The sequence below is a fragment of the Pseudochaenichthys georgianus genome, chromosome 5 (assembly GCF_902827115.2).
Source record: "Pseudochaenichthys georgianus chromosome 5, fPseGeo1.2, whole genome shotgun sequence".
Classification (NCBI taxonomy): Eukaryota; Metazoa; Chordata; class Actinopteri; order Perciformes; family Channichthyidae; genus Pseudochaenichthys; species Pseudochaenichthys georgianus.
Window position 1 is genome coordinate 21969924 of NC_047507.1, and position 25202 is coordinate 21995125.

The following is a 25202-nucleotide window of genomic DNA, read 5'->3' on the forward strand; positions in this document are numbered from 1 at the left end:
CTTCAAGTTTAGTGGAACGCCATATCCTTTCAAGTTGTCTAGACTTTTGCTTTATTTTGCGGGTTTCGGCATTATGCCATGGAGCTAATCTATGTTGTTTTATTTTCTTCTTTTTCAAAGGAGCAACAGAGTCTAATTTTATTCGCAGCGCATCTATAGCACTATCAACAACATGATCAATTTGGGGTGGTGTACATTTTGTATAAGTTTCCTCCCCTACATGCAGACATGCTATCGAGTTAAGTATTGGTTGAATCTCTTCCTTAAATGTGGCTATAGCACTAACAGATAGGTTTCTGCTGCAAGAGCTTTTGACTAATGCTTTGTAGTCTAGTAACAGTACTTCAAAAGTTACTAAGAAATGGTCGGATAAAGCAGGATTATGCGGTTCGACTAATAGTTGCTCAATTTCAATACCATAAGTCAGAACAAGGTCGAGAGTGTGATTATAACAGTGGGTTGGTTTATTTACACTGACAGAAACCAACAGAATCTAATATAGAGTTAAATGCAACAGTAAGGCTATTTTTATCATCGTCAACATGAATATTAAAGTCACCTACGATAATTACTTTGTCTGTTTTAAGAACCAAAGTTGATAAAAACTCAGAGAATTCTGATAAGAATTCTGAATAAGGACCTGGTGCACGATACACTGTAACAAATAAGATTGGCTGCAAAGTTTTCCAGGTCGAATGCGTAAGACTAAAAACGAGGCTTTCAAAAGAGGTATAATTACATTTTGGTTTAGTATTGATAAGTAAACTTGAGTCAAAGATTGCTGCAACTCCACCTCCTCGGCCCGTGCCTCGAGCAATATGAGTGTTGACATGGCTGGGTGGAGTGGCCTCATTTATGCTGACATATTCTTCATGTCTCAACCAAGTTTCAGTGAGACAGCATATATCAATATTATAATCTGATATTAAATCATTTACCAATATTGCTTTAGATGCTAGAGATCTTATGTTTAAGAGACCACATTTAATCTTCCTGTTTTGTTGCACTGTAGTAGTTGTTACATTTACTTTTATTAGGTTATTATGTATGACACCTCTATTAGGTTTTACCTTAAATTGTCCTTGGGCAGACACACACACCGCTAATATTGGGTATTTTATTGGGTTCGGGATTCCTATGGGTGACTGCCTAGGAGAGAGCGCAGAGAAGCGTGTAAGACTGCGACTCTGCCTCCTGGTCTCAACTCCAGTTTGTCATGGATTACGTCCACAAAGCCCTGAAATGTTTGCCGAAATGAGATCTGCACCTTTCAAAGTAGGGTGAATGCCGTCTCTCTTAATCAGACCAGGTTTTCCCCAGAAGGCTGTCCAACACAGTATGTTTTCAGTGGACAAGAAGGGGAAGCAAATCGGTAATCTGTAAAGTATCTAAAGCTGCCAGATAAATGCACATAGATCAAAATGAAGGACATATCTAATCCCTCTGAGATGTAGTGAAGTACCTCAAATGTGTACTCTCTCGCTGCACCATATGAGATCTTTCTCTCTTAATTGTTTACCTTTCAGGAACGGCGTCTTCACATGTATGTGGTTTACTGTCAGAACAAACCCAAATCAGAGCACGTTGTCTCCGAGTACATTGAGAACTTCTTTGAGGTGAGTTTACTTGTACTGTATATACCACAGTCAGTTTTACTGGAACTCTTTGGGAACTTTTTACTTTAAACCTTATCGATCTTTGTGGTCACCTGACAGGATCTCCGGCAGCAGTTGGGTCACAGGCTGCAGCTCAACGATCTGCTCATCAAACCCGTTCAGAGGATCATGAAGTATCAGCTACTGCTGAAGGTTTGATGTTTAACATGACCTGCTGCATGCATGGCACACCAACAACAAGATATACAAAGGTCTTCCCAGGAACTCTGAGGAACCTGACCTGGTGGCAGTCAATACACTTTGTCCTATTTTGTAGCCACTACAATAACAGAGCTTTACAACGCCAAGCAGCATTTCCTGCTTTGGGTTTTATTATAAGGGCACTTTTTACTTTTTTGAAAATAACAACAACTCTAAATAAACTCTCTCACCCAGGACTTCCTGAAGTACTACAGCAAAGCAGGACGGGATGTTGAGGAGCTGGAGGTAAGAGATCACTACAGAACGTGAATACAGTCAGCTCATGCATCTAGCTTAAACCTAATATGCAATCGGAGACCTGCAATAAATCCTACCTTCATGCCAATTTGGTTCAGTTTGTTGAACTGAACACCTGTCTTTCAACAACAACAACAACAACAACAACAACTATACACTACAACCTTTATAAAGGAAGGATTGATAACATGTTATAATAAGGGGCTTGTAATCGTCAGTCATTAATAGATAACGAGACCCTTATCAATTCTTACAAGTTATGTTGTTATATATGATGGTGTTAATAATAGCATCATAAACACATGTCATTAGTTTAACTAAGTGAAGCATGATGTAATTGTAAAACCTTCAAGCTTTTGTTTCTTTATTACTATGAATACAAACTTTAATTTGCATGTTTTAGCAGTTAATGAACTTTTGAATCTACTGGATCTTAAGTGAGAAATAATGCAGTGTTAGAGTTAATAAAGCCTTTATTAGGCTAATGAATGCATTTGAAGTATAAATCCATTTGAATGAAAGAGACAAAAAGGTTTAGCAAAGGTTTACGAATCTGATAATATATAGTAGTTAAACATTGATTTTAATACTATTATGAACAATTATTAGAAATTCATGAACTGATCAAAAGTTTAAGTGCATATACATTTCTTCTAATCTAACAGTAAAAGTTTTGAAGCAATTAGAAACACTGATATAGTCCACTATAGAGTTTATTGCAAGGCTGACAAAATAAACCGCATTAGCTTTAGCTAGATGTGCTTAATAAACTGGCTGCATGTGTAAGATAATATACTCAGTCTGCAAATCACAAAATAGTATTCTCACTTACTAATTCCCCTCCATTTCTTCCATCAGAGTGCCGTGGAGGTGATGTGCGTCGTGCCAAAGCGCTGTAATGATATGATGAACGTTGGCAGGCTCCAAGGTTTTGAGGTGAGAGCAGAGTCATTTCCTGTCCGTCATCACAGATGAAACACATGCAGGCTGATCCAAGGTCTGTTAGTGACCAACTCACTGTTCCAGGGGAAGATCACGGCTCAGGGGAAGCTTCTCCAGCAGGACACGTTCTCTGTCAGCGAGCCGGAGAGCCCCTTCCCGTCCAAAGGGAAGGAGAGGAGGGTCTTCCTGTTTGAGCAGCTGGTCATCTTCAGTGAGCCCATCGATAAGAAAAAGGGCTTGTCTTTGCCTGGGTACACTTTTAAAAACAGCATCAAGGTGCGTGTGTTTTAAAACATCCTCAATGCATCCATAGTTTAGTATCCATGTGTAAAGAGTCTCCTGTGTGCTTCAGGTCAGCTGTTTGGGCGTAGAGGATTGCTCTGATAATGATCCGTGCTCCCTGGTGCTGACCTCCCGCGGGACTGACGGCAGTGTGACGCGCTTCATCATGCAGGCATCATCTCTGGAAATAAAGCAAGCTTGGCTCGATGACGTGGTTCAGATCTTAGAGACTCAGAGGAACTTCCTTAATGGTACCAGAGCTCAGTGATCCTTCAATAAAACTAGAGATTAAAGAGTTTGCCTTAAAGGTGTCCTATCATGCAAAATGCACTTTCTTTATGTCTTTTATACATGAATATGTGTCCCCGGTGTGTACGGGAACTCACAAAGTGTCAGAAAACAAAACCCTCTCTCTTTTCCTTTATACCCAAATCTCTTTTCCTCCATACCCAAATCTCCAGCACCCGACGTGACGTAATATCAGAAATATGGGCTGGCTTTACACCCACGGATCAGAAACGTCGCTATCAGAAACAATGCCGACGTGTTTTGGAAGAAATATGATCTTTGTTTACATTAGCGAGCATGCTAACACTCAGAGCTAACCTGTACTGGAGAGAGCATGTGTAAGAAAGCGGGAAATATAAAAAGGAACTCACCTTGTGGTAAACCTGCAAGAGAAGAAGCATTTGAGCTCCATACTGTTTCAGAAATAATCCTTGATGTGGTTTTGAACACGATATGGCGTTTGATCACGGCAGCATTTAGCTGAGTATCTGAGTAGAACTCTCCTGCATGAGCTCCCACCCCCCCCACCTTATTTTTTTTTTTAAAGCTTTAGACCCAGAATCAGCCCTTCTCTAACAAGGCTGAATTAGAGGGGTATAAGGCAGGGCTAGAATGCGTGATCTGTTTGGTATTTTGAGCATAACACTTAACACACATATTTGTATATATCTGAGACCTATAATATATGCCTAAAAACAGTATAATAGGAGACCTTTAATGTGACATCTCTTCCTGCAGCCCTTCAGTCTCCAATCGAGTACCAGCGCAGGGAGAGCAAGTCGAACAGCCTCGGCAGGAACATGAGGTCTCCGACTGCTTCAGCCCCCGGCCTGCGACCTCACTCCTCTGCGTCCATGGACCGCCGGCGGCTGCCCTGCCTGCTGACCCACAACACCTCCCTGCCCTCTCTGCACCGCCCCCACCACAGCCCGGCCTCCAAGGTGGTGAGTGTGCTGCTACACTTCCCTGGAGCATTTATGTACATTAAAGGGGACCTATCATACTCATCTTCAGGTTCATACGTACAAAATATGTTTACATGCTTAAATTGTTAAAAACACATTATTTCCTCACGCAGTCTGTCTGATAATACCTGTATTAATGCTCAGTTTTAATTACACTGTTGTGGACTTTCACAGGATACCGCATGAAAAACTTTTCAGATACCGTATGAACCATTGTATGAGGATACATTGAAAAAGACATTAAATCTCACTTTTTACACCCTAGAGCAGGGGTGTCAAACTCAATGTCATCGCGGATCACATTCGCATTATGGTTGAACTCAAAGGGCCGGTTGTAACTTTAAGACTATATGAATATATAATATATATCAAATAATGTATTATATTACATTATTGCCTCATTGGATTATTATCGAATAGGTTAACAACTTCATAACTAACTACGTCTGAAGCAGAAGTCTAGGGCAAATAATTGCAAGTCTCTTCAGTGCGCGTGTCACAAAATGAGATGCATTGTGTCCAATGTAGTTTATGGACAACGTGCTTCTGTAAAGTGGCATGTAACTGTATAATAAACTCATTATATTCTTTGCAAGCTCGTGCGACATAAAATGAAGTTGTGGGCCAAATTCCGGCCGGCAAGAGCTTGCAGGGGCCTTGAGTTTGACACCCCTGCCCTCGAGCCTTTAATACATTTCTCCTCCTCTGACATCCACTTTCTTTCTGATTTCTGATTCTCTCTGAAGTTTTCTAGTCCCTGTGCTTCAACCCATCGATCAGCTCTCCCTCCTCTTCGCTCCCACCAGCAGCTCAGTTTGTGCACAGAGGTGAGCCTCGACCATGGGACGTTCAATGGCCTGACACCCTGCAGCCAGCACAGCATGCAGGTACACTTCATAATCCACAGAACACAAAGGTTTGGAGCAGATAGAGCTGGTTTGTCTATGTCAGCGGCATAAGGCAGTTTGTCATGATCAGGGGAATTCATCCACAGAAAACACACTGCACGCTGCACTCGGTCAGAAACCAGAGGAGACTGAAGTCCACCGTAGACGGACCACTTTTGGACAAAATGTCCTCTCCATTAAAGGCAGCTCTTTGTGGAATAGCCTCCCAACTGAGATACGGGATTGTCCCACTCTCAATAGCTTCAAAGGTCACCTCAAAGAATGGTTGAGAAACAAACATCCGTGCGATCAGCGCTAAATGCACTTTAACACCGGGGCATCTCCTCTTGCACTTTGTGTAGCTCTTGTATCTGCTCTTGCACTTGATATGTCGTTGCTGCTAGATTGTATTACCATGTGGTAAATACTTGTGTATGCTGCTCTTGCTCTTATGCACTTTTTGCATTTCATGTATTTTGTTTGTAAAATGTAAACTTCTTAAATGTTTTATGTGAGGGACTGCGGATGGAAGTTAGCTCAAAGCTAAATCTGGCACTGTCACGCGTGACACATTTTTTATGTTTTAAGTGTTCATCACTGTGCATTGTCCCTGCCAATTAAACAATTAAATAAATAAAATAAATAAATCACTAATGATGAGGAGATATTACTCTCCGGTCAAATATCCTGTTGTTGTTTCTGCAAGGTTTTACAAACCAGGTCCATCTAATCTTAAGCCAATGTCATTCAGTCATACACTTTATGGAAAACTGACTGACCTGCTGTTTTATCTTATTCAGTCAGACTTCCAGCAGGAGGAGGAAATGGTTTGATCACATATTGCTTATCTGGCTCTTGTCCTCTTTGTGTGCAGGCTGTTTCCATCCTGCTCTAAGAGCAAGTTTAAAGACAGGTTTCTCATTAAGCTTATTCTACAACTACCCATATGGATGTGACAACTCAACAAAATTGTATTTCTGTGAAAATAATATTCAAGCAAAACCTTGGAAGTTCGAACCACTAGTATTATATTAGCATTTGAGAAGCACAAAAATAGTCATTTGTATAACTTATACATCTTTTATAAGCTGCAATAATCAATATTTTTCTACAAACCAATTCAATTGCTAGATGTAATGTGATAGGGTCACCGATAAGCCAGGTTTCCATCCTAATGTGTCACACATTTGAACAAAGAATATGCACAATAAAATCAACTGCTGTTTAATTGGTTGTTTGTTTTCTCTCAGGGTGTGACTGCCAGGGTCCAGGCAGCTACATTAAATGAGGGTGCTCAACCAAACAACCTGGGTCAGCTGACAGAGAGCGAGCAGTGATGACCTGCGGTGACACATAGACTCGCTTCACCTTTCTGGAGCAGGTGCCCCTCGGCTGAGGCAGCATCGTTGGATTCACGGCACGCTTGCATCACTGTTTCTCTTCCTCATATTTGATCCCCAATTACTCTCCGATTTTTCTTCTCCACCATGGTTTTGGCTATCCTGGATTTCTTCTTCTATAACACGTTACTGTGATCGTGTGTTTACTCTGCATGGACACACATGTACAGGCGATGATAACAGATGAGATGTTAGAATATGGTTTTGAAGCATTACAGAGACTGTATTTCATATTGTATATGTAGACATTTCTAACTTTTTCCATTGAAAATGAATGGGTGGATTTTATTGTAATATTTTCACAAGGGACCAATTCCACAAAATTCCCCCTGAGAGTTTAAAACCCTTCCCTCTGTCATACTCTGCATCCTGAAGTGACTGAGAGACTGTGCTTTCACTCGGGGGTCTGAATCAGGTCTGTATCCCTGTGGTTCCCTGCAGATTAGCAAATAGCTGTTTTTCCCCCGTTGGTGGGCTATTTTAACCCTGCCATTGTTAAACTGTTATCTGAACGAAACACATTTGCAAACTTACACAAAGCACCCGTCCTAATCGAGCAGAAAGAGGAAAAGGGGAACAAAGATAAAACAGAGGTGCTCACCTGTCACTGTCATCATGAATGTAAATAATCTCATGTGGGATCGTATCAATAAAGATCCTCTGTGCTGTCCCAACACACACAGGGGATGAAAGAGAAATGCTGTTGTCACCATCATTTTTATAAAAACGTTAAGATATTTCAGAGTAACACTTTGTCACACAGTCCTGGATGACTGAGACAATGAGACCACTGGCCCCTGGGCTCAGACATGTTGAGGACCCCCAACCCTCTGTCAGCACATGGGAGCAAGACCCCCAGACTGTGGTAGGTATTTTGAAGTAACTTTTCTTATATATTCGGTTGTTTTGCATCTTTTCTCAGCTTTTTGCATCTTTTAAGTTTTTTTTGTAATTACATTTCGCTGTGTGGTCATTGTGCATCTCTTGGTTCTCTTGGTAGCTGTCTAAAAATGTGGTGTAGTCGTGCAACATTTTGTGTCTTGTGTTGTTTTGCATTTCTTTGTAATCATTCTGCATCGTTTTATGGTCTCTTTTTTCTCTGTCTGGTTATGTTGTGTTTTTTTTATTATTGACTTTTCAATAAGAGATTGCCTCAAATAGAGGCTCTGGTTCAGGATGCATGAAAATGCATTTTGGGGGAAATGAATTCTACTGCGATGTGACTGTTGTGGAATATTCTGCAGGAAACCATGATTTGTATTTAAAAAGAGTAATCACATGGAGATTAGAGCCTGCTGATCTATTTTTTGAATTTCCAATTCTTTTTTTTACAACGGACTCTTTATTCCAACATACAAGGTACAATCAAAGATCTGCACATTATCAGATTAAGAACAGCAAACTGTTGCTAAAGCGTCCTCTAGTGGAGAGATTGAAGATGCTCATGCTTTTTTCTATAAATGAGTTACTCTTTAATCTATCATCATCATCATCATCATCCTCTTTTATATCATGAATGTTTGTTTGACCGTTGAAATGACAGTTGTGATGACAAACAAAGTGTTATGGTCACACGGTGGCGGTTGGTGGTCTGACTGTTTGACACCTCACGTCCCAAAGGGTTAGCACTTACTGTAGCACTGTGCTTTGGAGCAGTGCAAGTGCTTCACATGCACACTGCCTTTCTTAACACCTCCGTCTTGTCTGCTCTCTTCTGTGCACGACTCAACACGAATTATGTTCCGTCCTTTTTTCTTAAATTCTCATATCATTTAAATGTTTTTTATATTATACAGTGGGTCAACATGGACGGACCATGGCTGGACAATGGGCAGGGCACAGAGATGTAAGTGGCCTCCAAACCTTTGTTTTTGATTGTTTTGAATGTATATGCAGTGGCGGCTGGTGGAACATATTTTTGGTGGGGCTATTGATAGAGTGAGTAAACACATTTTTTTGGGAGAAATGACCCCTTAAATTAGGACTTCTGGTGATGTAATGGCGCGTTTTCAGTGCAGCGCGGAGCTCGCTTTAATGCTGCGTTCAGACCGGACGCGATGCGAATATTCGCTTCGCTCTAAACGCTCCTATCGCATGCTCTAGTCGCTCGAGTTTCACCGCAGCTGTCAGCTGTGTTTACTCACATCATTCAAACAAGACGTGCTGGCTCGGGAGCTACAGCTACAACAACATGAACATATTTTACCGTGATTAAATTGTAATACACGTTTCTAAATGATGCCGACGTAACAACATACTGATACCGGTTAGTAAAAACCATGAATTAATGCTTTGACAAGTCTGCAGACAGACGGCAGGCGAAAAACCTTTTAGAATGCTTGTTCCCTGAATGGAGCTTGGCTAAGCTAACGCTATATATGCTCCGACCGTGCACACTCACAACAACGGCCTATACAGACATAAATAAACCAGCGACTGTATTCTCCATGACACAGACAGTCTGTGGTTTGTACTTGTTTAACTTTTGTCTAGTTTCTGTACAGATCGTATCTGTCCCCGGCTGTTTGAAGAGCAAGCATGTGAAACAAAAGATAGCATTTACCTGTTTGCATCCAGCTAGCCATGTGAGAAGCCTTGTTGATACGTTTTGTCTTTTTGAGCTTGCTGTGATATATACAAATCGGGTTGGTCCGGTCCAAGGTCTTTAAGTATCAATTTATCTCCCAAACTTCTCCTTTCAAAAGGATTGGAGAGTAGCTCTTGGGCGGACCGAGGTTCCGGCGACTCCACCTGCACACCATTCTCATCCAAATACTGTGTCACATTGGTCACTCACGAGTCTAAAAAACAACTCCTCACGTCAACGCACGTAAGCAACATGGGCGCCAACGTGAGCGCCCACGTGACCAAAATATTTGACGGCGCTGATTGGCTGAAATTATGTTTTGGCGGCACAGTTTACTATTGAGACTTTTGCAACCTGCTGGTTGCTGCTGTTTCGCTCGGGGGCTCTGCCCCGTAATGATAAACTAATGCCATGGGCAAGGCCAGGCAGGAAACACGTGATTTATCAGTAATTTTAGACATCGTAACACAATTTTAAACGAGATTGTATTGTAGATTATACATTTTTGTGATACTAATTGTATGATATTTACTTTGTTCATTAAAAATTTAAATATAAAATATATATATTTTTTAAATATATATTTTTTTATTTAATATTTATTTTTATTTTGTATCTGGCAAGAGGTGGGGCGGCGCCCCTATGGGCCGGCCGCCACTGTGTATATGTATTTCTTTGGGGATGTTTGCCACTTGTTCGTCATTTCGCCTCACCTCATTGGGTCCCACATCCTCTGCCTGTGAGGCATCTATCCTTGTGTATCAAACATATACTGTATGTATAAAGGTATCAAGTAGCACCATTTGGGCTCAGTGTTTTCAGATGCTTCCCTCACAACAACCAACATTTAAACGTTGACCATGTTCTTATTTTGTACTGACCCTTTAGCGGCTTCCTCTGCTTTAGTTGTCTTCCTCTTTTCTATACAAATATTCACATAATAATGACTGTGATGAACAAATATATAAACGAAGGACTAAACGATGCAGGAGCCAACTGCTGTATAGCTGTTAGACACACACTATTACTTTTTACTTAAATCACAAACGTAGAATATTAACTGAGTCCTGTAAATATGTCCCAGTCCAACAATTAGAGGATGAGCGGTGATGGCAGGAATACAACAATCAATGCTTTTGGTTTAGTAATAAGTGTCTACATTTGGAGATGGACAAGGATGCCTTAGGAACCTATGACTTTAATGTAGACCCCCATCCCAACCCCTCAACATAATTTAGGGCAATAAAAGAGGCGTTTCCACAGACATTTTAATATGTCAACAGTCAAAATCAATTTAAAAATGCTCATAATGGCGTGACCAGACAAATCTACCAGTGGTTTTTGGGTGAAGCAGGCAAGTTACATTTCTGTGTTCACACAATTAATATCACACAAAAAATGCTTTCAGCTCAGCTATAGAACTGCCGAAAATTACAAATCTTTGAACACACAATTACACAAAAACCTTTAATAATAATGTCACTGAAGAAGTTTCACTTTGATTCCCCATACACACAGCTAGCTTCAGAAACAAAAATCAATAATAAATAAATATCAATCAAAATTGTTTTAAAATATTCATCTTCAGATAAAAAAAAAACATCAGGCAAAATTCTCTGGCACCTCTTTGTTAATAACAAATAACTTTTCGAAACAAATTGGTCTTATGAAACAATAAGGTGATACAAGGGCACCATCTAAAGGCCATGGTATAAAACAACATCCCTTCAGGCATGAGGCAAACAGTAACTCTCCAAAGAGTCAGTATAAAAACAGGATTTTCAAGCTTCTCCGTCTCGCCTTGACTTTGTCTCACTTTCATGCTCCGACTACATACTTTCAAGATGTTAATTTATCACCAAACGCCGATTAATTCTGTCTCAATGTGCTGTTTTTTTCTCTTTTCTTCACTGATAATAAGAAAAAATAAACATGCACTTTTTCTTGTAGGCAGCGTGTAAAGATGCATTTCCTTTCTTTGCCGTTCAGCAACGTGCATCGGACAGAAGCGCTCCTCTTCTTTAGATGTTAGTCGAGAGTGTCAGACAGCAGAAGACAAAAAAACATCAGCTGACACCATAGGTGATGGGACTGAAAGTCTCTCCTCCTCAGACGCAATTAATCGCTCACAAATGACACATAAGATTCTGGGTAAAGGGGGGTTAGCGAAACTATAACACAATGAGATAAAAACACCCGCAAGCCAGCAGCCCGACCTTTGGCAGGACCCGTCAGTGACAGAGCGGAGAAGTTCTGAATGCATTCCTCATGTGGCGTTGGTGGAAAGGATACCTATAGTATGTGCTGTGTCTACAGGATTGTCACTTTCTGGCAAGTGTCACTTTGCTGTCATCCTCAAACGTCTATTGCTTTTCTCAAGCTCAGTCTTTTTTTTGATGATAGTGCAAATTGAAGGAGGACACGTAGCTCTGCTCTGCTCATTAGCCTAGAATGACAATGAAGGGATTCCGTCTGGGAATGTGTTACCTGTCAAGTTTCCCCAAAGCTCGGTCTCTGTGTCGGAACAGCTCGAGAATGTAAAGCCAAATCAAATGAAATAAGATGATGAACTGGGTCTGGGAAAACAAGATGATTACGTTTGTTTCTACAGGTGACTGTCTAGACAGCCTTTGATATCTGTGTCTTTAATATATACTGTGGATGAGGATATGTTAGCACTGACTGTTTCTCTATGTTGAATCCTGACACCTCTAATAAAGGTTGTCAAGTAAAAAGCAAACCAAAAGTGTGTCTAAATCTTGTCTGTCGGGGCGTGGCGGGGGAGGAGAACTTCTTTGGCAACTCATGAAGAGCAGAGGAGCCCTCGGGCTGAAGAACAGAGACACTAATTATGAGTCAAACACTGAAATCGGTTCTTGAAGAACAGCAGGCCGTTTTTCGTGTGTGTGGCGTCAGAGGAGGCCGGCGGGTAGCGAAACTTGGCGTAAGTCTTGTCGCTCTCTGATTGGCTCGTCCAGGGAAGTTTGATTTTGGTGGCATGATTGACAATGACATCATCACAAGAGCCCACGTGGAGAGATCCCAGGCCATCGATGAAAAACTCTGAGAAGAGAAAACGGAAATGATTCAGCCACATGCATTTAAAAACATTCAACTCAACTCAACTCATTGATTCTGCCTAATTGAATTATCCCTAACACTTTATATGATGCTCAATCCATAGTGCATTATTACCTGCTTGTATCACTGTATTTTCTAATAAGTATAGTAAACACATATATAAGGTTTATAGCAATAATCATCACGCAATAAAAAGCACTTTTTTTGCAAGGATCATGGTAATACATCATTGTGATATTTGCATAATGGCATATTTGGCTTTTAACATCTATTCCTTATTATGCAGTACAATCATATAATGCAATGTAAGTATGTTTACTTTATTTCAACATCCTCAACCGTTAATAAGGGAGAAGTGGAAAACGGTATATTAGAGGACTAAATACAAATGTAATTCAATTGTATTTAATGCATTTCGTTTAATTAAATGATAGCAGAGCACTGATTTAGAGATGTTGACTTGAGCTAATTAAACATTTCACACTTTAATTTATTTGCAACAGTTAATTAGATAATTTCTCAATAAGTAAAATGAGATATGAATCTTTATTTTTTGTACCAAAACACTTCATTACAAAGCAAGTAGATGATTAGGCAGTTAAGTCTCATGGTCTTTAATCAGAACGGCACTGCAGGCTCTCCCTTTGTTTCTTGTGTGCGCCAAGTTCACATTCAGATTGTCTTGATTTCACACCACTGTACGTAACCAACCCTTGCTGGGTTGCTTGAGTATGCACAAGTTAAACCACACATTTAACATGTTTGCAGATGTTTACAGCATCCTTTGCTTGATTTTTCAAATGTGTTTTTAATGGGAAATATGGCCCCAGATTAGCTGCAAACAAATGGAAATAAGGGCAAGCACACACATGAGTGTAGCATTTTGACACTTCCTTTTTCACATCCTGCTCTGATAAATGACTGTTGTAGGAGCCATGTTATGGGTGTTGTTGGCATGTCAGTTTATTTAATTTATATTTATAGTGCAATACTATTTTGAACACTTGGTGTTCAAAATAGTATTGCGGGTGTATAGGTGACCGGAAGAGCGAGGACACAGGAGGAAGAGCATACCGATTCAACCAGCCCGGCAGATGCTCAAGATACAACCATTCACTCAGTGATTAATTGGTAATATAAACGATCAATAAACATCATTCTAAACCAGGGGTCTCCAACCTTTCTCCACCTGAGAGCTACTTTGAAAAAATGAAAGTGCCCAAGAGCTACTTGCATCGCATCGCTTACATTTATTCACATAGCACTCATCAGTTGAATTAAGCTACTATTGTGTGAAATTGCAATACCTAAAGCTTATCTAAAATCTTAACTTCACATCAAGGTCCAAGAAAACGACAATTTCTCACATATTAATATGGACAACATAGTAAGTACATCACTGAAGATTCACATACATGTCCAAGAGCAAATTACAATGTTTTCACTTCTTCTTATGGCCCACATAGTAAATACATCGCCTTAATCACCACCTTGCAAGCATCAATGGCACGTGTGTAAAATAAGTGCATTCACTCCTTTTTTACAGTCAGTGAGATGAATGGCGCTGCATGGAGTCAGTCTACCATACAGGTGTATGCTGGACCCACTTAGGTTCACTAATAGAGTCATTTACATGTTCATCAGTCGGTCTTGTTCTGTATTTAGATTTCATTCATGCCAGAAAAAGCTGCTTCACAAAGGGATGTATACAGAACCAAATAAAGCAGACATGTTCAGTGCTGCTTGGTGAATGTTCTTATAGTTTTCTGGGCGTATACAAGGCTCCAGAAATGTTGTGAGTTTTGCTGAGACTTAAGCTGAACATGATTTTGGAGATTTATAACCTCCATCTCCACAGGATTGACACCGAACAGTGCAGCCATATTTTCTTCTTCTTCGTGTTGACATGAAATTATAAACCATAATTAATCAAGTGTATAGGTCTAGCCTCCCTATATCTGTGTGTGACATTTTTCCATCCTCAAAAACAAAAAACTAATACAGCTGCAGTCTAGCTGCAGCTTCTAGCAACGGTCTTCTGTTAAAAAAAGGACACTGAATGTCCTGAATGTGGCATCACACACATGACTTGAGTCTGAACACAACAGGAGTATTTACAACAGCATTATAAAAACAAAAATAGTGCATGTGGGTGCACACTTACATTCTCTGTCTTACTGTTACATGAATCCCATGAATGTATGAGATTAAGTTAGCTTCATTATATTTCAGTGATTAAGTGAATAATAAAGTTTCTTTCGGGTCACTGTCAGCCTGTCGCTCATTATTTTCAGGAGGGGGCGGGGCTTGGAGGAACGGAGAGGAGACGGTGATCGCGGAAGCTTTCCTCCTGCCTTCACAAACTGTCCACGCGTATTTATCAACTGAAAATAGCAAGAGGACATTCATACTCTGCAATCCAAGACTTGATTAAATCCACCAAAAACCTGACATTACGATAACGAGTGTTTCTCAAAAACACAAATCCCTCCCTGTATGTCTCTGAGCCGCAGCGACGCGGCCTGATTCAGAGCGGGTCATTCTGCTGTTGGTTCTGACTGGTGCTGCTGGAGAAAGCAGACTGCTCCGTGTGTGGTGTCGCCCAGCCGCTGTCACGTCTGTTCCTTGATCTCTGCGTCACCGACCAATTTTATATTCGTGTGACAGAAAGAATTCTAAAATAAAAAAACTTTATTGTCCGGCCGTGGCCGAAAAATCAAGAAGCAACGTTACTACGCTATAATCGATAATCGAGCGATGAGCTACTGAAAAGCTGCCCGCGATCTACCGGTAGCTCGCGATCGACGTGTTGGAGACCCCTGTTCTAAACTGTACTCGAGACCGGAAATCATCTGTTTGTTACTGCATCACACATTCTCCTGTGAAAGTATTGGCAAAAAGGATATAGGATATTGGAACGAAATTGCCATTACAACAATGTTATTGTACATTTGAATAGTCAAATAACACTCTTCACTGTTTGATATGAACATTATTCTTCCCCTGTACTCACCCAGGTGAGCAACCCTGGCGAGACGCGGGTCGAAGCCGACCTGCTGCACTTTGTCGGTGCGGGCCAGGAAGAAGTTAATGACCCCGTCAGTCACCACGCAGTTAGGGAAGCCTTGGATGACGTGATGAAACCCTCTCCTCAAGTGTAAACAGTCTCCATCCTCCTCCCCTGACTCAATGGAGATGGTCTGTCTGTAGGTGGCAGTGTAACCTGTGGCCTCCCGCACTGCACCGCCCACCTGGACACACACACACACACACACACACACACACACACACACACACACACACACACACACACACACACACACACACACACACACACACACACACACACACACACACACACACACACACACACACACACACACACACACACACACACACACACATTGATGTCACTGAATCAGGAACACAAGCCTGCCACAGTAATTTTAAACAAAAGCTTTTTGTTTTCTCACCAGATCCAGAGTGGTTCTCTCTAAGACGTCCACCAGTTTCTCCAGCTTGGTGTTGGATGTGAAGATGAAGTCGTCGTCCACCCACAGCACGTACTTCGTGGTCACCTGAGAGACGGCCAGGTTTCGTCCAGCAAACCAACCCTGTGGCACACGACGCAGAGCGTGAATACCAAAAAGGATCAGTGAACACTTTTTTTTAAAAGTTGCTCCTTGATGGAGAGTTATATATTAATATAATTTGACCTTATTACTGAGTTAAATTATTTATCTAACTTCCATCCAAATTGTAATTTTCTAAATGTAACCCTTTAAATACTATTTATTTTACACTGTTATGAAACAGTAACCTTATGACAATGATAAGCAGCATTGATTATTGTATTTTGTTAGGGTCAGATAAAGTTGACACTTTAACGTGCCAGTTGGTTTTACACACAGTATTCTTCTGTAAACTAAATTCTAGGGGAATCTTTTCTTGATTCTTGAAGATATGAATCCATTGCATAAAATACATAATACAGCAGCAATGTCCCTGTTGGAAGCCGATAAAATAACATGTATTTGGGTTTCAATCGAACAATTCTGTCCTAAATGAGTGTCTGTGAGTTAGCTAATATAGGAGCTCAGATAGATATTCAGAAATGTAAATAAACAAAATCCTTCTCACACCCTTTTTTCCCATTTCTTTGTCACATTTGTCATATGCACATCTAATGTGATTGATGGCTACTAATTCAAAACCCCCATATGTCCCTCGCGCAGGACAAGGGTTACACATCCATGGTTACAAGCCTTCACTATGAGTCTCCCTACCTTTCCAAAAGGCATGATGTAATGTTCGATGTAAGGCCCAGAAATTGTTTGGGGGTTTTCGCTGTCATCAGCGATCACTATGGTGACGGTAGGATAGTATCTCCTCACGCTGTCGATGAGATTTTGAAGCTTTTCATACCGCAGGAAAGTCTTCGTCGCTATGGTAACAAGGGCACTGACGTTGTACTCTGCAGAGAAGGAAGATGAAACAATCGTTAGAGGAAAGTTAGCTTTTTTATTTTTAGTAAATGAAGATATGTTATTACTGTAAGGCTTATTGTTCAGTGGTTAGATAAAGGCGTTGTGTTTTACCTCCTTTGGATCCTGTGTTATACAGTTTGGGAGTCACCCCGTGTTGAATCTTGATACTGAAGCTGGCTTGATGCCCCTCCGTCTCCAACTGAACTAATAGACACAACAAAAACACATTTAATTTGTGTGATAGGATCTTACTGGGACGAACCGCTCTGCATTTGTTGATGGAGTAGGGCTGTTCATTCAAAATGCTGAATGCATTTAATTATCCACAAAATATTGAAACTGGAGTAATGGTTGCTATATAACATGTTGACAGATAATTTGATCATTGACTTTGGTCCTGCATGTCCTCAGGCTTTGTCCCTGGTGACCATTGGTGAATCTCTATTAAAGTAGCACAAACAGGCTGTATTATTATATAAGTCTGCCTCCTGATTTGATGGTCAGGGTCAACGTTTAATCCCAGATATTAAGGTGGCCTTCAGGAAACCTAAAACCTGAAAGGCCATCTCTAGAGCCAGTGTGTAGTATGTCCATTCTGTCCTACTGAAGAAACACTGTGTCCAAACTCCCCTTTATTCCTTTAAATCTATATTTGACCTTTTAATCAATAGTGGAACATCATGGGAAATATGCTCATTGGCTTTTTGGCTGAGAGTTAGAAGATAACATTGCTTTCTGGTCACTTTGTAAGGATTTTCAACATGTTCATTTGTGAGATTTTGTTACCTTACAACCATAGATATAGAGATTTGGACAAAGTAAGGCAAGCTTTCCCTCCCTCTTTTCAGTCTTGATAATAATAATAATAAACGTTATTTGTATGTCATCTTTCATGCACAAAGCAGCCCAAAGTGCTTTATTAAAGAAAAAATAACAACAATATTAAAATAAATACAGAACAAGATAAAACATTTACTGTGATCCTAATGAAATTCCCTTGAACTAAAGCTGATAAGAAATTCAAATAGGTTAAAATTAAAAGATTAATTAAAACAAATTAAATTAAAAGAGTAAAATAAAAGCAAAACAGAAGAAATACAGTAAAACATGGACAATGATACCAGAGAGAATTGAAAGTTAACCCAAATTAAAAGCCATATTAAAAAGATAGGTTTTTAATTTGCTTTTAAACATTTCATGGGAGTTTGCTGTTCTAAGATCCATGGGGAGATCTCTTGTGTGATACCCTTGGAATTTCTGAAGCAGGGAAGTGGAGGATTTAAGGGTTCTTGTTGGAACATCTTGTTGATGCTAAGCTAAACCAACTAGCTGACATGTACTGACAAGAGAATATCAACTCTTCTAATCATCTAAAAGGTTGTTTTGGGGAGCTTTTACTTATGCGAAGCAATAGTCTAAAAGGAGGTTAAGGCAAATTTTGCGGGGAAAAAAGCACTGAAATACTGAACGTTTGTTCTCACCTGTGTCTGCCGTGCTGGGGTTGAACAGTGTGTTTGTGTAGGTGACAAACTGCAGCTGTCGGTTCAGGTTTGGCAGCAGGCTGCTGGACAGAGTCATGTGCATCTCGCTATCACCTTTGATTTTCACCCCGTCCACCTCTGCTGCCACATTTAGCGTTCCGAGCATGGCAGTGAAGTTTATCTGCAGCGAGATGGAAAAATGGTGAGTGGATTAAAAGCAAAGCAGATATCTAAAGTATGTCAAAGTAAAAATAGAAATACATACCGAGTAGTGGTCTCGGGGAAGGTCGTGTAAGGCCAAGCCTGAAAACATAATAATAACAATTGACAGGCTATGTTACTACAGCCTTTAAGACACTCAATGCACAAACTGTCAGCAGCATTTAAAATAGGCTCTGTGTGTTTCCTAATACTAAAAACTAACTGTTCTATTTGTGCTAAACCTGTTAACGATGCTTCTTATGTTATGCAGATAAGTGGAATCCATATCCAATCTATTTTTGCACACAGCACTGGTACAGTATAAGTCACACATGAGCCATCTCCAGGTTTAGATATGTTTAGCTGTCGTAGCTTAGTGACCAATGCCTCAATTAAAGGTCACCTATTATGCTAAATCCACTTGTTCCTGTCTTTTGTACATCAATGTGTGTCCCCTCTGTGTTAAGTGATTTGGAAAGTTTCAGGAAATAAGATTCTCTTTCTTTTTGTCCTGATCCATTTATATAAAAACTTTTCCGAAAATGAGCTGATCATATTTTCAGTTCATTCAAATTTAGAATCAGAATCAGCACTTTTGAAACAGGGCTGAAACAGAGGGGTTTATGGGATGCTGCAAAGCACGATCTGTTTGGTTTTTCGAGCCAAACACTTCAGAGACATGTTTTGTATACAAAAGTATAAGAGTCCTATACTATATTGTTGAAAAAGAGTGTAGTAGGGGACCTTTAAATAATCTAATCTAAAACCATCTGTTTTAACTGTTGAACAGCAATCAATGTGTGTTCCACTCTCAGGTCTGTCTGAAGTCTTACCTGGGATGATAATTGTTCTTAGGGGACGAAGCTCCACCCCCTGCGTTGGATACTGTAAGGGATTGTTAGCCTCTGCAATAATGAGAACATCTGCAGGTGTCTGAGACCTAAGGGGAGAAAAGATCATCACCAGGATGCTCCCTGCAGCACACACACAACTAACATCAGCAAGCATGGAACAACTACGCTCAAAATGCAGTGAGTGTTTTTTGCTCTACGAAAACACAGTGAAGAGAGAATTCAATAGCAGCTTCTGAACAACTTGGGATTATTCTCTGTTGAAATAACTAAAATACATTACTATGACACCTTCCCTGGTTAGTTTAATTACATTTAAGACAATAACATTTTTGTAAACAGGTTTCCTAAGATTTTATGTTTAAATATGCAATGAGTCAACAGCCTATTAAATATGTACTCATTTTCATACTTTTCCCGTACAGATATCTGAACAATGGCTAAAGCCAGGTTCAAAATAGTTGTTTCCTTTTGTGGGCATATTAGAGTCAAATATTTTTAACGGGAGGTTTCTTTTATATCTCTTTGTATCACGTGATGAATCAGGAAATAGGGCAAACAGATACTAACACAAATATAATGGTATATGAACACACCCCTCTTTGAAAAGCTTAATTATACAGATTGTAATGATACCAAGTAGAAAGAGAACATTTTGAGTAGGTTGCTTTCTTTCTGAAATACTGCTCGCAATAACTACCCCAATAAGATGATTCTCCATCATTATCCTGCTTGTTCATCAACAATATTTGACATCTCTGCTTACCTCTTCTGGAAACTCTTGTACTCTTTGGCCCGTCTCCTCTTCATCTCCTCCAGGTCAGAGGCTTCGAAGGCGGTGTGCAGCGGGTGAGCCGACACCCGCGGGAACAAGAGCTGGGCGAAGGGCAGGTTCACTCCTCCACTCTCACCCTCACATATGCATCCGTTACGTGCCAACAAGCTGGATGGATCATTGGAGATACATGCATGTGAGGAAATCATGTTTAGCTGACCTCTGTTGTGCTCAGGAGTTTGAATAAGGAACAAATAACAGGATAGATAGATAGATAGATAGAATTGAAAAAAATTAATTACCTTGCCACATTGTCCCTCACGTGAAAGGGGATGTTGCCTAGTCGGTGGTCTAGTTCTGGGAGCCTCTCCTCTAGATGCCTCTCCAAAATTGACCCCGATCGCTGCCACACATCCACAGTGGTGTAAGCCCGAGTGGGCCACGAATGAATGAGGGCCAGCACCAGCACCACAGACACCAGGATAGCGAGCAACACCGTCTTTCTCAGGGAGCGCATCCTGAAACCTGAAGCAGAAATGTGCATGTTTAAATTCCTCCTGCGCACACAAACATATCTACTTTATTATAGTTCAGGTAAAAGATTCAAAGGCTTTATTGTCATATGCACAGACATCTTAAGTCCCAGGCTCCTCCAACAATGCAACATAAATATATCTAAGACATAAAACAATAAAACAAATTTAAAAAACAACTAAAATATTGCAAGGAGAAACAGAAAAAAAATAGTGCAAGATTATGTTGCAGGATCAATTGTGCAAGTAATATAAAAAAAAGAAATAAGCTAAATGTTGCAGAAAATGTTGTAAGTAAGCAAGTAGCGTCATTTTAAATCAAGTAGATATCTTCCAAAGTAAGTCATCTCAGCACATTAAGACTGTGCGGGGAAACAGGATAAGATAAAAAAAAAAAGAATCTTGATTTTGTCCCCCATCTTTAATACTGTTTGAAGAAAGCCAGACAGACTGGAACAGTGCAGCTCTGGCTCCAGAAACACAGAGCATTCCTCAGATTATGTGTGGTTACATTCATAGAGCCACTTGGGGTGAATGGGAAAAGGATTTTGAAGCATGCATTAACTAATGCAATGCACAAGCTGGTATCTATCAGTGTGGCTCTGTGGTGTAATAAAACATTCCGGCATCTAAAGTGTGGTCAGAACGAGAACCAACAATCAGATTGATTGATGATTTAGCTTCTAAATGAAGATTAGCCAGCTAGCATACGTTACAGTACACTAGAGTTAGCATTTTATAGTGATAGATAGTTAAAAAAAATAAAAATACATTTACATTCACAAGGTCCTCTATCCCTAGCCATGTCTGCTTACTTACCAGAACACAATGAGATCTTTTAATATGATCCAGATGTGATGAACATCTGTATGTATTTCAAATGGTTCATCATGGTTATTCGTGTGTCAGATCCCCTGGGGGTGTTTCCTGTGTGTGTGTGTGTGTGTGTGTGTGTGTGTGTGTGTGTGTGTGTGTGTGTGTGTGTGTGTGTGTGTGTGTGTGTGTGTGTGTGTGTGTGTGTGTGTGTGTTTTGCTGGACATTAACATAATGACAATCGCAGCTCAGAAAGATCCTGTATAATGCTTTCTCTATGCGTGACCTAAATTGCTCTTTGCAAACTCCACAGAGACAATTTCTTGTTAACTGTTTGAGGGTACAACTTACTGTAAACACCTGAAACAAGTGTTTAAACATTTTAATTTGTATACAGCACCATTTGTGGACCAAAAATATAATATACAGAATTAGTATATTACATGTCATTTGTTAGACGCTTTTATCCAAAGCGACTTACATACATTCAGTATTGTGGACAATCCCCACAGGAGCAATTTGGGGTGAAGTGTCTTGCGCAGGGACACAACGACATGCTGACTGCAGTGGGACTCGAACTTGGTACCCCCTGATTTGAAGTCCAGTAATCTATCAACTGAGCCACAGCCGCCCTATTACTTCACTTCTCTTCCCTTCAGCCCAGCATGTGTGTTTTAATCAATATGAATATTTACCCATCAGCCTCTATCCAGTCAGTGAAAGGGCATCTTCCGTAGGAACCTGCATCTCCAGAAACTATGTAAATAGTCACAGAAATTAGTTAGCACCTTCCCCATCTGAAAACAAAAAGAAACATTATTAGAATATACAGTATAGCGAATCATCAGTAGCCCATTTGTTCTTGACTTATGGCCAAAAACCTCCCAGTGACCTTGATCAGTTCATAACTGAGTCTTGTGCCAATTTGAAGAAATTCCCTCATGGTGCTCCTGAGATATCCTGTCACAGAAAGGGGACGGATGTGAGGTCATAGTGACCTTTTAACACCAAGTTTGTATCAGTTAATTCTTAGTCTTGTATGGCCAGACCAATCTCCACAGTCCTGCACCCATAATCACTCTGGCACACACATTTTATTTCTTTAAATCTATCACATCGTCTTTGGGAGGACTAAGCAAAGACACAGAAATAGATATCACAGATAGTGGAAGGGAAGGATGTCCAAGTAGACGTTTGTGGCACATCTCAAGAAATTCCCTCCTGAGTTATCCGGTCGACAATAATGGGACTGACAAGTAAGCATTGTATGAAAACTGCATGAGGCAATTTCATAGTCACTTAGAAACCCAGGCTAGCAGCCATATGGTGCTTCATTAGCTAGTTGAGTGGTCCTACAGCCCTCAGGGGAAATTCAGCAGGGTTTGGGGGTCGACTGTTTTAGGTTTGTTGTAGGTAAAATCAATACGATCACAAGAAGAAGCCAAACAGCCTGCTGCTGTGGCCCTGTGCTCTGATCCCTCAGAGGAAATGTTTAATCTTCAAGTATTGTATGGAGGATACACCATGTTGGCTTTGGATAACCTAGTTTCTTATATTAAACTAACTAACTCCTGCCACTTCTCTCACCGGGTCGACTCAGAAAAGGGTGACATTTAGACATGTGGTACTTCAGGCAGCAATTTGCATGTGGATCTTTTCATGTATTTCTATAAAGGATGTCTTAAAGTGGAAATGTTCATTCAATCGCATAGGATTATAGAGTACTATTATTCACTATCTAATCAGACTATTAGACTCAGGATTCCTTCTCTTGCCTAGATACATTGCATGTTACAGTATAATGATGTCTTATTATCTTAGCCAACACATTAAACAGAGAACTGTACATGAACATGACATAAAAATGATTAGTTGAAACCATAGAAATCCACAAATATGCTTCACATACTGTAAATCCTCAAATGTGCAAAATGTAATAAGAAGTGAGTGCTTAAAACAAACCATTCAAATGCTGATTGGTGTAAGAAGATATACATGATCACAATCAGACCATACAATTCATAAAGAAACTCAACCATAGAATAAAAGGAAGCATTTGAGGGAATTATTAAAGGACCATCATCAGCAATCGTTTTTTTTTCAACGTTAACCTTGATCTATTTTCTGTGAAGCTAAATGTAACCACGCACATGTAGCTCTTACTGGCATTACCTAGCACAGCTGATGACTGGCTGTTAAGAAAACACCCTTAACATTCGGTAACCGGACGATCAAGGGAGGTGAGCCATGATATAAGTCACGAGGTAATTTCCAGAGGCCGATCAGAATAAACGTACATTAGTGGCAGTGCTGCTTTTAATTAACCTAAAAACGAGCCTCTGAGGACAGCTGTAGACATGCTCGAGCTCAGAGCTCTGGGGGTCCCTCCCAAAACGCGCGTGACAGATTTGTTGCCTCATTCAAATTCTGAATATTAAATCACCGCATTTTATTCTGCATGATCAACATCCCCTTACTGACCTGCATTCTTACATATAAGAAGAAATGTCAAAGTGATGCGATGATCTGTCCTGCATTACTAAATTGCTGCATATCATATCTTTCAGACAGGCCTATTATCCTGCCTTACCGTGAATACGACGGCAGGTAAAAAACCGTGCACTTAAGGTTCCTTGATGTGTCTTTCGATTACATTCCTTTGTGTGCTAAATCATAATCTCCTCCAAAACGCAGATAACATTGCTTTCATGCAATTGTTCACGGTTTTCTTTCCTTCTCATGTTTTTGCCTTGTATAGAAACAGTCACCGAGACGGAAATGCCGACAAAAATAACGTGCCGAAAACAGACATATAGGCCAATTACCGTTATTCCGGTTAAATCCTGAGAACATGGAGCTCACCTCAGTTCAACGACACAACGTGTTAGTTTCTCCTCCAGTCTGCACGGAGGTCGTCCCTGTGAACGTGTATCTCTGTGGTCTGGAAAATGTGATTAGATGTGGTAAAATGGAGCAGCCAGGAGATAAATAATGCGACCGCACATCGCAGCACTACAGGCTGTGGACGGACGCTCCCCTGCAGCAGCAGCAGCAGCAGCAGCAGCAGAAGCAGCGCGGTGGAGCGGCGCACCTCAACACGGTCAATCAGCGAGCAGCAGCTTCATCATGGTCCGACATGTGACCGCAACATACACGACCACACTCCACACACTGTGTATACAATCATGCACAGTCTCAGCAAAGTCATGCATGCTATTTTGGAAATATGTTCCAAAAGTAGACCAGCTCACCAATTCAACAATAGTGTACATGTGGGTGTGGGTGTCATGAATAAAGCCCTGTGTTTAGTGTGTTTGACTGAAAACTCATCTCTTTCGACTCCACTTCGAGCAATAAAATGAAAAAACCCAACAAAATAAAAAGCACTTAGATACTAGTAGTAACCAAGCACTTACATACTAACAAAGCACTGGTCGAATGCACTTATTGTAAGTCGCTTTGGATAAAAGCGTCAGCTAAATGAAATGTAATGTAATGTTTGTCTTTGTATTTC

At 40.4% G+C, this 25202-nt stretch overlaps 2 protein-coding genes across 7 annotated transcripts in view; one reads left to right on the forward strand and one right to left on the reverse strand.

Annotated features, from left to right (window-relative positions):
- Positions 1-7576, forward strand: part of arhgef25b (Rho guanine nucleotide exchange factor (GEF) 25b) — a 40691-nt gene extending 33115 nt beyond the window's left edge. For all 4 annotated transcript variants that reach the window (XM_034082580.1, XM_034082582.1, XM_034082581.2 and 1 more), the window contains 9 exons: positions 1527-1616; positions 1716-1808; positions 2052-2102; positions 2973-3050; positions 3141-3332; positions 3409-3589; positions 4365-4570; positions 5338-5478; positions 6729-7576. In XM_034082580.1, the coding sequence (XP_033938471.1) occupies positions 1527-1616; positions 1716-1808; positions 2052-2102; positions 2973-3050; positions 3141-3332; positions 3409-3589; positions 4365-4570; positions 5338-5478; positions 6729-6815 (1119 nt within the window). In that variant the 3' untranslated portion in view covers positions 6816-7576. The remainder of the gene's footprint in view (positions 1-1526; positions 1617-1715; positions 1809-2051; positions 2103-2972; positions 3051-3140; positions 3333-3408; positions 3590-4364; positions 4571-5337; positions 5479-6728) is intronic.
- A 3140-nt stretch (positions 7577-10716) lies between these two features.
- On the reverse strand, positions 10717-24809 carry b4galnt1b (beta-1,4-N-acetyl-galactosaminyl transferase 1b). Of its 3 annotated transcripts, none has more exons than XM_034084099.2 (12): positions 24551-24809; positions 22384-22444; positions 20644-20866; positions 20333-20509; positions 19549-19655; positions 18780-18817; positions 18515-18695; positions 17145-17237; positions 16833-17020; positions 16020-16160; positions 15560-15797; positions 10717-12528 (listed from the first exon to the last, which is right to left on the reverse strand). In XM_034084099.2, exons 2-12 carry the CDS (start codon positions 22385-22387, stop codon positions 12311-12313), a joined length of 1608 nt encoding a protein of 535 aa, XP_033939990.1. In that variant the 5' UTR covers positions 22388-22444; positions 24551-24809; the 3' UTR covers positions 10717-12310. The 3 variants fall into 3 exon arrangements, with proteins under 3 accessions (XP_033939990.1, XP_033939988.1, XP_033939989.1); XM_034084097.2 differs by having other exon boundaries at positions 22384-22485; XM_034084098.2 differs by having other exon boundaries at positions 22384-22485; positions 24514-24809.
- Positions 24810-25202: the final 393 nt, after the last annotated feature.